Source organism: Phalacrocorax aristotelis, chromosome 7 (assembly GCF_949628215.1).
Source record: "Phalacrocorax aristotelis chromosome 7, bGulAri2.1, whole genome shotgun sequence".
Taxonomy (NCBI): Eukaryota; Metazoa; Chordata; class Aves; order Suliformes; family Phalacrocoracidae; genus Phalacrocorax; species Phalacrocorax aristotelis.
In genome coordinates this window covers 11981311-11994230 of record NC_134282.1, presented here as the reverse complement: position 1 = coordinate 11994230, position 12920 = coordinate 11981311, and the positions used below count along the sequence as shown (strand labels likewise).

General features: G+C 42.4%; 2 protein-coding genes across 17 annotated transcripts in view; one reads left to right on the top strand and one right to left on the bottom strand.

The window, feature by feature from the left end:
• The window catches only part of FBXO36 (F-box protein 36), a 31211-nt gene extending 28986 nt beyond the window's left edge, over positions 1 to 2225 (bottom strand). The window contains exon 1 of one of the 2 annotated variants that reach the window (XM_075098815.1): positions 1986 to 2225. In XM_075098815.1, the coding sequence (XP_074954916.1) occupies positions 1986 to 2081 (96 nt within the window). In that variant the 5' untranslated portion in view covers positions 2082 to 2225. The remainder of the gene's footprint in view (positions 1 to 1985) is intronic. The other variant, XM_075098816.1, reaches the window with a different exon arrangement.
• A 2-nt stretch (positions 2226 to 2227) lies between these two features.
• The window catches only part of TRIP12 (thyroid hormone receptor interactor 12), an 80185-nt gene continuing 69492 nt past the window's right edge, over positions 2228 to 12920 (top strand). For 11 of the 15 annotated variants that reach the window (XM_075098806.1, XM_075098808.1, XM_075098805.1 and 8 more), the window contains exon 1: positions 2228 to 2678. The gene's annotated coding sequence lies outside the window, so the exon portion shown is untranslated. Of the gene's footprint in view, positions 2679 to 3681; positions 4105 to 11383; positions 11465 to 12920 lie in introns of those variants that run through there. The other 4 variants (XM_075098803.1, XM_075098796.1, XM_075098804.1 and 1 more) reach the window with 4 other exon arrangements.

Below are 12920 nucleotides of genomic sequence, written 5' to 3'. Positions count from 1 at the left end.
GTAATGCTTTCGTACAATAAACATTTCCTGAATAATTTTACCTTACTTCCACTGACAGTTACAAAGCTTTTTGCACAGTTTGTTAACCGACTTTGGCTTGTTTCAAGGATATATTTGGGCAGCTGAAAACAAAACAAAAAACAGATATCTGCAGTGTTTGACAGGAAAAGGCGATGAGAAACACAAAACTGACGATAATAAGGAATATGTTATTTTTATTATCTGAGTGTAAAAATTAATAGTAAAAACCCCATAACACTCAATTACATCTTCTATGAACAAACACGGCACTGCTGTCATTCCCATGAGGTCAATGGGACAGGCCCATTACAAGATTTAAGCTACAGAAAAGCATGTGTTTCACATCTATTATGCGGCACTGTAATCACTCTCAATCTTGGTGGAACTCAAAGCTCCGTAAAGTTGCCTTGTCAGTTCTATCTTAAATTTCTTTTTTGATGAGAACAAAACCAAAACCTCTTCTGAAACTGCTAAAGACACTGGTGATTTAAAAAGAAAATCTTGGCACCAGAGAGACCAAATGATGCAGCATATAATATACAGAACACAGATCATTTGGAATGGCAGCTGAACTTCAGCCTCTCACCTCTCCCTCCAATTTTAATTGGAATTACATTTAATTCTAATTACAAACCTGATAATTCCCTCATCCCTGGAAGAAAATAAGTTCAATATTTTGGTTTACTTTGGGAAAACAAAACAAAAACTTCTCCTAGTTTCACCAGAACAAAAAAGCAACATATTTTGAAACTTTTTAAAAACTTTCTCAGAAAAATTTTTGAAACTTCACCACTTCTAAGTCAGTATATCCAGCCTGAGACAAGCATCTGTGTTCATCTCTTATACATACAAAGTCAACCCAGTCAAAAATAGGTCATAATGAAACAAAAATTATAGAAAATTTGCATTTTTATTTCACAACCTTACAAACCCATAATCTGATTTGTTAAATCTAGTTCATTTACTATCCGATATTCCTCATTGATGATTACTACTAGATTATTCTGAAAAATGCTCATATAGCACATTTTGCAGCATATTTCACAAAAGATTTAGAAAAATATCTTCCAGGGTACTTCACATTGCTTATTTCCCTGGCTGGAAAACCAGTTATGTACACAGTCATAAGGCAGGACATGTAAACATCTTCAGGGACCATATAGAGTATATACAGGGTCCTCCCATTCCCAAATGGGTGGTTTAATTTTATTTTCCCAGAATGAGACTATTGTTTCCCCCTGCCTTAAGTCTATTTACTCTGAGAGTGCTGCTAAACTTATCTTTCCTTAGGAGAAATACTGTGACATTACTTAAGGATTTGTTATTTATTTACTTTAAATGCTAGTATCTCATTTATTTGTGAAACATTTCTGAGGGCAGACTTCAGTTTGTTTGAAGGTTACAAAACGACAGATGTGTACACAGTTTTTCCTAAGGCTACTAACTCACTGTTTTGATGCATCTTTTGTCCCTCTATTCTTCTGGTCCTCCCCCAGAGCCCCTTCCCACAGGCCTGGGATACTCTAGGTAGAAGGAATCTCCCACATACAGAGGCTCCTCGCCTCGCCTCCTCGACTTTCGCCTGTGCCAGGAAATAACCCTCTTTGGCAGCAACCCCCTACCTGCTCCCCAGGTACTCATCGGCACCGCATCCCCCGGCTGCGTTCCCGGCCCTCGGGAGGCCTAACCAGCAGCGCTTACCGCCGGCGCCTCCCGGGTCGCTCCCTGGCGGCGTTAACGGGCGACCCCCGCCCTCCCCCAGCACGGCGCTGCCGGCCCCGCCGCCCCTCACCGGCCCTTCCCCAGAGATGGGTTCTCGCTAAAGCCGCTACTGCGGCTGGAGCCGAGGGAGGCCCCAACTGCCTGCCCGCCCGCCCGCTTTCCCGGGCGGGGGAGAAGCGGCGACAGCGAGGCGAGGGGAGAAGAGCGGTGGGGCAGACCCGCTCCCCACCCAGGGCACCCACCTCCCGCCGGGTGACGACGAGCTGGCAGAGGTCCCTGCTGGGGGCCGGGGCCCGCCCGCGCCTCTCGAACACCACCTCCGGCAGCAGCGCCGCCATTTTGGGACGCTAGAAGGCCGTGTCTATAGCAACCAGGAAGAGGCGGACATCACGCGGGGTCACCGGCAGCCCAGCCCCCTCTTAAAGGGGCAGCCCCAGCGGTAACACGGTGGCCGGGCATGGTCTGCGTCCCCGCCGCCGGCAGAGACCCGCGCCCCCGTCGGCTCCGCCCCCCTCCCGCGCCCCCCGCCCGCACCCGAAGGGAGACACTTGCGCGGACCCAGGGGTGACGACCCCGGCGGAGGGATACTGACTGCCGGAACGCCGACCTCGCCGACCGCAGGCAGAGGGGCGCACACGGACCTGCGGCGGGGGCTGTGGGGGGGGGCGGCAGCCGCGGCGGGGGCTGCCAGCCGGGGCGGGGGCCGCTGGTCGGCCCGGGGGCGCGAGCAGGCCCCGGCGGGGCCCCGGCGCCGGGAGAAAGTAGTCCCCCAGCCTCCCCCTCGCGCCGTTGGAAGGGGTTCGGCGGCGGAGGCAGCGGACGGGGCGCTGTTGGGTGCTGCGGCTTCAGCTGATAATTGAAGGGAAGAGAGGCGGCTGCTGCCGGGAGGAGGGGAGGCACGGAGCGTCTGCGGAGGCCGCATCGGGACAAACTAGGTACCTAGCGCCCTTCCGCTCTTCTGGGGGGAGGTGGGTGCGGGGTGGCGTGGCACTGGGCCCCTCGGCCGTCACCGGGCTGGGCGGCCGGGCCTGTTGTGTCATCCCTGGTGTTAGCCGAGCTGCCCTTCCCGGCGGCCCGGGGCAGGGGGAGGGGAGCAGCGCCATCCCGGAGCATTGTTATGGGGGGGTGGGGGGTAGACGGGGACGACACGACGCCGCGCTGGTGAGTGTGAGTGTGTGGGTGCCCGGAGGAGTGTAATGGGGCGAGGGAAGGGAGCCCTCGCTGAGGAGGGTGGAAACGGAGCTGACAAAATGGCCAGGCAGTCAGCGGGGCCCGCTCTGGGGACATCCCCTCGCCCCTCGGCGCCGGGCAGGGTTGCCGCCTGGCCTCGCCCGGGCTGCCCGGCGAGCGGGGGGAGCGCGGCCTGCCCTCTCTGGGCCCCGGGAAGCTGCTGATACAAAAGGGCAGTGTCAGTGTTGACACTGCCATACCGATTTGTCTGCCCTTCCCTGTCTTCTCCCTCCCCCGCTCCGGTTGGCCCCCTTTTCCCTCATGGCTCGGTCTTTCTTCTATTTTTTTCTATTTATTTTTCCTTTTTCTTCTTTTTTTTTATCCCCTGAAGGAACTATCGAATATCTTAAAGGAAAAAATAGCAACTCCTGCTTCCTTTCTCCCTGCCCGGCTCGATAAAAATGCTAAATAATCGGTCGACGTCCATGTTTCACAAGCTTTTGGGTGGGTGGGGGGGGAAGGAAGCGGGGGGGAAGAGAATGGAGGCGCCCGTAGGGTCGGAGTTAGGGTGCTGGCTGCCCCCGGGAGGGGATATTTTGGCAGCTAATGCTTAAGAGCTGATGTTTTTGTTGGTTTCAGTCAAGAAGCAAGTTGCCTGGTCCTCGCGCTTGCTTGCATAATGCGTCGTACTTGGAGGCTGATCAAACGCTGGGCTCTGCCTTTCCTGCCTGGCTCTTCCTCCTTCCCCTTCCCCGGCGGGCTGGGGGGGCCGGCGAGTGGGAGAAGTTTGGAGGTGCCGGTAGGACCGAGGGCAGCCGCCTCCTGGTCGCCGCTTTGCTCGTCTGGGGCTGGGGAGCAAACCCACACCGGGGCTTTCGCCAGACCTGTAGGCCCGTCTTCCTGCTGTTCAACTTTTTTATTGTTCCCCCTTCCCCCCGCCCTCCTGGTGCACTGGCTTTCTCGACAGCCAGGGGTTTTCACAGAACGGGAGTCCGAAAGTCTAGACTGTGAACCGGAAAATAATAGGGGAAAGAATGGAAAGTTATGTCAAGGGCTTTGGGGGAAAAACATCGACGTATGGAACAAAGGTCCTGCCTGTATTGGAGAGAGAGGCCTGCATGTGAGGCCTGATTGTGTCGCATTTACACACGGGGAAGAAATGAGTGCTTGGTACTGGCCTAAATTTATTCTGTAAGTCTGGCATGCAACTTGGGAACGTTTTTAGAGTGTGTGCAGTTTGTTTTGAGGGTGGTTTTATTATGTGTAGCAATCCAGTAACAATTTTAATTTGAAGTATTTTTTCCGAAAGATTTAGTTTTTTCTTTCTGCCTGTTCAGCAGAAATAATATTGATCCAGACATTCTAACACCCTAACACAAAACTTTAATCAAACAAGATAACTTCCACAGTTTATATTGTGTGTGTTACAAATATTGAGCTTCCTGATGCTTTACAGGCTGTCAGAAAGAGGAGTTGAGTAGCTACCACCTGACAAATATGAAGTACAGGCTTCATAATGAGAAAGAAGAGGAATTCTAATGACTTAAATTTAAATTAATGTTACAAGTTTTTCTTAGGGGAACCGTCACTGTGGATATACTTTGTAAGACTTTAAAAACTAGCAAGCATTGCTGTGATTACTTCAGTTTATCTCTGGCATATTCTTTTCTCTCCAGTTCTCTCTCTCTTCCTTCCCACCCCGAAGACTAGACTTCTGATTGTACAGGGGTGTTTTTTTGGTATTTGATTTCCACTCAGGGATTTGTGAGGTTTTAAAGTTTTTTCATCATGCTAAAAGGTAAAATATATTTTATTTTTTTACATATGTGAAAATATGCATAATGAACATGAAAGCAGTGCTTGAAAAAGAACTATACCTTTCTATTGTTTGGTAGCCTATATAATAAGTATTGATAGGTAAGAAATGTAATTATGAAAATATTAATATTTTAGGTTTTGCAGCTAATACTTTAACAATGTTATATTTGATCTAAGAAGCTTAAAAGCAGTGTTCTGGTGAGTAAATACTGTAATTAATACTTCTAGTTCCCAGAAACTCGTATGTTTTTACCTTATAATAGTTTCTATGTTTGTAAAATGTAGGTGATTATGAATGGCTTAGTTCTGTATACACACTATTTGTGATCTTAAAATGGAAGGGTATTTTCAGTTTTTATTGTTTGGTGTATCCTGTTGTTGTGGTAGAAATATAGGTAATCTGATTTCTCCCCATGGCTCCATAGGTAGGAGCCTAAACAGGCCTTAGCTGTTAGTAGAAAAATTGTAGGTCACCCACAGTGTGGCATTACTCCTTATTAATATAGCAGATTTACTTCAGTAGGAGTGCTGACCTGTTGAGTAAGAGGCTTATGAAAATGGAGTCTTTTGATGTCTTGAAAAAGTTCTTCAGGCCAAAGTGACCATTAGGGAAACAACCTGTATCTTCCCAGTAAATGAATAATCAGAACTGTCATTCTCAATCAGGAATCATGCACACATTCATTTTCTATTTTCCTTTTTATATTGCACTTTGACTGTCTTCAAACCCAGAATGTAAATATTACAGAAGATTAATTGTAATGAAAACTTGTTCTTATAAAATTATTCCTAAATTTGAGGCCTAAAGCTATAGGCAACAAAGATGCTTCTGCAGGAGCATCTAAGTCCTTCTGCAGGAGCTTAGCAAAAATGTAATACAGTTGATTTTAATGTCACGAACAAAGCCGTGACGAATTTTTGTGGGGTCCTTATGTCACTGATAAGTACAGTTACTGTGAGACAATCCAGGAAGGTAACCTGATTAAATTCCTTTTGTTTCTAAGCAATGAAGCTGAAGCATGAATAGGAAGGTTATTGATTGATTAACTTATATGTTTATACTTAATGTGCAGTGTAAGTGAGTCTCAGAACTGTCTGTGTTAATCTTATATTTATAGGCCATACTATATTTTCTGAGAAGCTAATTAGTAAGCATCATGTACAACACTCCTGATCATGGGTCTGTCTTCTGTCACACTGAGACAAAATTCTTGTGACAAAGTATAATCAAATCCCAAAGTTGTACAACATGGTGTACTATCACATCGTCAAAAACTTAACCTGGAATGTTTCTGGGATCTCCCATTGACCTGTTGAATGATCTGTGTCCTGTTTGTCACCTGTCAAATTAGTAACACTCCCTATAAAACGCTTTGTGGACTCTGTGACATTCTTAATAGTGGAAACTTTTCATCAAGGTGTCACTGCCCCATTCAGTACTGACTCTGAGGGTAGTAGCACATCTGAATTTTTTGGTAGGGTAACAGATTACCTTTGGGTCAGTGGGTTTACTTTTCTGAAGAAGTAATACTTACTTTGATTTTGCTCTTAATATTTTAATCTATATATAGTATCATAGCAGATTTATGGCAGTGTATGAACCAACTTCTTGCTGAGCATTTTATTGCTAAGCTTTAATTCAGGACATGAGGTTGGTAGCTGCAAAACAAAGTCACTTTAACTCTTTGTTTTTTCCTTCATAATTCTTTTTTTTCAGTTTACGTGAAATAGTGTATTTCTCAAGGAGCAAAACTATTTTCAGAATTCTCACTAGCGATGAAGTATGACAAAGTGCTTGTATATAGTTGCTTGTTTTAGGAAGTCTTTTTTAAACAAAATTATTAACTTTAAAAAATGAATTCAGCAATCTTCTCTAAAAAAAATAATCTAGCTACACATGATATCAAGTGTACAGGCAGTGTGAAAGACAGCACTAAGTCAACTAGCTTCTCCACTGGGTGCTTGCAGATACCAGTTATGGTTACTTTAGTGTGAAGGCTAGTTTTGAAGAGCAATTGTTCTCCTAATCCTGCCATGTGATAAAGTTTTTTCTCATCAAGTTGGTAGAATCTAACTGTGTAAATATGCAGTCATTCTCCTTTAATTCTGTCTGGCAGTTAGGGTTTGAGCACACATAACCAATCTGTTTACTCTCGCTGTCTATAATAAAGCTTGTCTTGCAATGTACTGACTGCTGCCAGTCTTACTTGACTCATGAACTTACTCAGTACAAATATGGCAGAAAACTGCCATGTAAAAGAGCAATATAGTCAACTTCTGAAGTGAAGACTTTTCTATAGAAAAAAACCTGGAAAAATTAGGTGTATATGAACAAGCTTGATCACAGTTATCTTGTACTGGACTTCAATATTAAAGATGTGCGAGAAGTACTAGCAATGGTGTTCAAGCCATAGTTGCCTTCAGTTGCTCCAAAAAAAGCCTCTGTTGCCATGATTCATGGAGTAAGCCAGTTTGGAAAGGACCTCTGGAGGTCACTTGGCCCTGCTCACCACTTGACTGTATCTACTCTTGAATAAATAGTTTTTCATTGATCAGTGTACTGATAAAATAGCTCCATCTTCTTGAGTGATAAGAAAGGAAAAAATCCAACAAACCTATAAAGTTACATGTGGAGGGGAGACTGGAAGGATTCTATAATGTGTAACAGTGCAGTGCTGCTTCGTGGAATAGGGGGAAATCACACTTTCTCAGTATTTTCTGAATGGATTGGTCTGCTTTGTGATCGTGTCTGCAATAGAATGCACATACTGAACTGCAAAGATTTGACCTTCTTAAAAAGGTATGAAAGGATCTGAGTCATCTTCTGGAATGTGAACCTTGAGTTGTAGGGAGCAATTTGGTATTTCAAAATGGAAGCTGAGGTCTCTGGTACTTCTTGAACAATAAGGCTTTCTTAAGATCTGAAAGGCAAGGTATATTTCATGTTTATTCTTCTTTCAGAGTAACCTGTTACTGACAACTCTTGTTTTATTGCATAACAGCCAAACAAGTAAACTTAGCATAAAGAAGGGCAACTATTTGCTAGACTTCTGTAAAGGTGGAAATGAAAGAACACAAACATGTTCTTTGTTTTCTGATGTACACGTGTTATTTGGGAACACGTGTTAAACATTCAGAAGTCTGTCTAGTCATGAGATGGGCGTTAGACTCAATACCAGCAATGGGCATCTTCAGATTTGTGGCTGACTACTGTTGTGTGTTTAAAGCATGGTTAATATCAATTGTTATTAATACAGAGCAGTAGCTGTAATGAAGAATTTTTACTTTGCTTTTTAGGGGTAGTGCCTGAAGGTAAAGTCATTAGGAAAATAGGCCTGAGACAAAACTTCAAAGGTCATCTCGTACATACATATACTCCAAGGTAACTAGGTCTAGTCTTTGCTTTAGCTATCTTTGCTTTGGAAACCATGCATGCTGTTTTGTTCTCCCTCATCTTTCTCCATATCTAACTTTTGTCTTTGCCTTGCTGTGAGATTGTTATGGTTTGTCTTATCCACTCTGGGTAGGAGAAATGATCTCTCTGTACTGTGGGCTGTTGTGTGCTTGAAGTCTGTTCTGTACCTCCTCTCTTAGTCCAAGGCTACTTAGATGTAAAAGTAGAAGTACAGGTAAATAAATGTGGAAGTCAAAAATACACTTTAATGTAGTATCTTCTAAGTTGGAAACATGATAGTTTTTTTTTAAGGAGCAATATAAATAAGTTGAGTCACCCAAAAAGGAAGGATGTAAACAATGCTTAGTAACACTAGTGGTGATGGACTTCAACATCCCCCATGGCTGCCTCCTTGCCCTTACCTCCTCAAAAAAAAAAAAGGGAAAAAGAAAGCCACAACACACTTCCCCGCCCCCCCCAAACAATCAAGGGACTTGCATTAAAAGTTCTTGATGCTGGTATGATTATTAGATGCTTACTTTAACTCCTGAAGTTAGTGAGGAGAAGGTGCTTTTACATCATATGCCTTTGTGGAATATGAATCTGTGGTAGATACCTATTTTTGGACAAGATAATATTGTAATATGTGGTTAACATCAGAGCTAGAAGATGTGTTAATAATGTTCTGTGTCTTCTAATGTCAAACCCCTTATGTAATTAGCTTATTCAGTATAGACAGTGTCTCTTCCTGGGAGGTGTGCGCAATATAACTGAACCTTCTGATCACAGGTGAGATGTGGCTATGCATTTAAAGAGAAGTAATGAAGAAAGTAACTGAATGTGCATATTAATAGGCTGTAGGCTGAATACAAACTTGGAACCCTACTTTTCTTAGAGAGTGAATGTTCTTCTTTTGAGGATATATTCCATTATAATCAAGTTATTGACTGGGAACTGTAATTTCTCTTTAAAACTTCACTTATTTTGGCTTTTTCAGTTGTTTCAGGTGTAACGGCTTGATGAACTCATCCATTGTAAAGGGATGAGGGGAAGGTGGAAAACAGCTAACTTGAACAAGAGCACTCGATTGTAGTCTGTGTGAATGAGCCTGAGTGAATAGCACCTGAGAAGAAGCTGTGTAGCTAGGTTTCAGATCCTTAAGTAACACCAGTAATCAAAATAAATGGATTCAAGTAATGGAAGGGGCAGGGAATACCATTGGTGTACATAAAAATGCAATTTGATTTTGAAGTTTATTAGAAAATTTCAGTAGAAAACACCATTTCAACTGCATCTTTTTTTAAAGAAAGTGATGGAAGCTGCATAACTCTGGCAAACCTTAAGCCAGGATTCCAAGTGTTAAAAGTTGTGCTTTAAAGATCTGCTACAGTCTATTCCACAACGTTTTTCATGTTTATGTAATGATGATGCGTGCTGCCATATCCTCCTCTGGTAGTATTCTGTCTGATTTGTTTAGCAGATAGCTTTCTACACTAAAAGACTGGTAATAAAAATGAAGACCTGCATTATACAGTAAGATTATGGATTAAAGAAGTTTCGATTCCCTTAATGTACAAAAAGCTTGGCAGAGGAACAAATATATTTCTTTGCCAAAAATAAGATAGCAAGTATGCTTTCTTCAAGTTTCTTGTATGACAACTTTTAAGTTGATATAGTTCTGCTACATATTTGTTATTTCTCATTTACGTCAGGTATTTGTAGTCTTGCAACTGAACGTAGCTGTGTTTTATGCTAGACTCTTGGCAATAGGACTCCAGGTCAAAACTTTTCATCAGTGCTTTGTAACTATAACTGGAAGAAGCATTAAGAGAAATGCTGTTGCATGCCTCAATCTGCAAATTTAAATACTCTATTGAGAGACTGGAAACAATTTAAATACTCTATTGAGAGACTGGAAACGGAGCTCTCCTCAGGTTAGTTGTGAAGAGGAAAGATGAGTTTTGTGGAATTTAGTATGTGAAGGAACAGTACCCACTTACATGCCTTTCATTAATGTTCAAATACTCGAGTGCTGTGATCACAGTAGCAAGGATGGGAATTTTTTTCTTTTTTTAACGGCTATGGGATTCTTGACATACTGCTGAAACCAAACTGGAAACTTGAGATAACTACAAATGTAGTAATAAGTTAAGTTTTGAGAGCGCACTTAAAATAAACGTAAAGTTGCCTATGAGACTCTGCTGAAGTGACAAGGAAAGTAATCTTAATCTGTCATTTTCAAAATACAGTGCAATGAACATACTTGTTGCTGTACTTTATTGCGTCCAGGGGTTGTCTGGAGTAAAGTATATTGCCTGGGTGCATCAGGCTTTTTTCTGTGTCACAGCCTTAGCCAAAAGCTGTTAGAACTGTTCTTGTAGTTTTAAATAAAGTAGGTTCCTATTAGGTAACTTAAGTCAATGGTGCAACTTAATGTAGTTTTATCATTTATTTTTCAAAACTCTATTTAATGTATTTTGCTCAGATGAGGTTTGAGTTTCTATCAGACTGAGATCTTTAATTCTAACCATGCTTCCTGCTGGCAACACCTATTGTGTCACCAGAAGCACTTTGTCAACTCCCTCAACCTGTTCTAAACTAGTGTTGCTTCTGTTTGTGGTATGTTTCCTTGTTGCAGTTTCATGGCCACTTGAAATTACTGGGAACCCTGTTAGATCTTACTTGAACTATGAATGCAATTAATTTTAATCTTGTTCTAGTGGTGTTGGGAGCATTTTAAAAACTTAACCAGGAGTATGCCAAGTAGGTCTCTGTGCATAGCAAAATTGCTTAATGTATTTTCGTCTAAAAGCTGTTCCCTTTCAGCTAAGAAATGGCTTCTTCCTTACAGGTTTTTGAATTTGCAATATTTTTAAATTTTTATCAACAAAATTATGTCAGGACGTTTGGAAAGTCAGCTCAGTAAAATGGCAAATCAAAACTAGATAGGAGGTGATATTGTTATTTGATCTAACAGTGAAATTAGTATTTTGACTGTCTATTCTGTAGCCCATTCTGAAATACCAGTTGTCCTGAATGTTGTGAACCACTCAGTTAAAAAAATCTCTGTTACACTTTCATAGTGTTCCTATGGTTTTTGTCTGCTAGTTCCACATGGACCTCTTTCTATAAAATCAAGTAGATGTTTTGGTTTTCTGAATGGATCAACTCTGGCATATTTCCCTCCCCACCCTGCTGACTTCCTCCCCCCCCTCCTCCCCCCCCATTTGGGAGATATCAAACATGAACATATGGGCACAGAGTGACACAGCAATAGAAGGATCAAGCTGGATAAACAACCTCTGCATAGAATAACCCTATCCAAAAGTGTGGTATATGGTTTGTGGGTTTTTATTTTTAAATCCTAGAACTCTCTGGTTACTGCAATAACGTGCTTTGTGGAGTTATCTCCTGCCACACCCCCCCCAACCCCCCCCCCCCCCCAACCCCCCCCGGGAAGGTGAGGGGACTAGTTTCCTTTCCTTAGTTACAACAGCGTTTCAGTGGTAGGTACCATGGGACAGGACAAGAAAAGCTTCACCAACTGTACATAACACAGGTTTATTTCCTTGCAGTGTCTTCTCTGACATCTTTTACCATCTGACAAAGAACGGGTGTTATGGTAACAAGAACGGTGTTCCAGTTACTTCCTTAGCAAAAAGGTCAAAGTTGGGGGTACTACCCTTTTCTAGGAACTTTGCCTTTAAAGTATCTTTTGTACCCAAGTGTCTCCGTCCTGAGCAGCATGAACATCTTGTCTCTCTGTTGGTTTGCCTAGTAGAACAACAGAACTTGGTATTTGTCAGTTGTCTGTAAGGACAGGGAAGTACTAATATCTAGGAATAAGCTTAGTGAGAGACCTCATAATGTCAAAAGTGTAGTCTGCAAATATGGTTGTACATAATTTAAATCTCTAACTTGCAGCTGTCTAAAAAGCAGCTAAGTGCACGTTAGTTTTGTTTTCATACTTGCTTTTTTAATTCTTTATTCATCCTGGGAGATTCTTTCAGCATGCTGTTTCTTAAATTTTAAGATCATCTTATTTCCAGCCTGAAAGTTTCTCATAACTGTTCTGCCTGCTAACTGTACCATTGTTATATCTAATTTTAAGTAATTTTCTTCTCTTGGTGTGTTACCCTTGGAACTTACAGAAAGCCTTTATAACCTTCTTGTTGGTGGGCTAAATAATACAGGCTTTATTAGTCACCTCCTGTAAGAGCACTTTTCTGTTCTTGCAACTGGAACTCATCTCCCTTGACCAAGGCCAACTGTGGTGGGGTAGAGTATTCCAGGTAAATATTTTTTGTACAAAGGCACTGGCAAAATCTCAGTTACTCTGTAATGGTATATATACCTAAGCATTGGTTTTTCCTCCACACCCTGCCTTCACCTCTGTCCACCCCCCACCGTTCCCCTGCAGTATCACTCTGTGGGTACCTGGAACATGTAGTCACTAATGCTTGTGTCAACTGACAAGGTCTTGGCTTATAGCAAAACTTCTTTGTTTAGGTAGTGAGGTATAGGATTTCCATGCTGATTGGTATTATTGTACTTCATAGTATTGCAAGTGTGTAATTAGTATAATTTACTGTTCCATATTTCTGACACATGCTTGCTGTTTTGGGGAAGGGAAGGAGGAGAGGAAAGGAAACTTGTAAGTTTTGATAGTTTTGGAGAAAATGGGAGCTTAGAGGGAACAGCTCTGGCTTTAGATAGCCATGTCACCTGGGTAGTTACGTTGAAATAAGGAAGGCTGTAACAATAATAAAGCTTTTATCTTATTTCACAGTTTCCT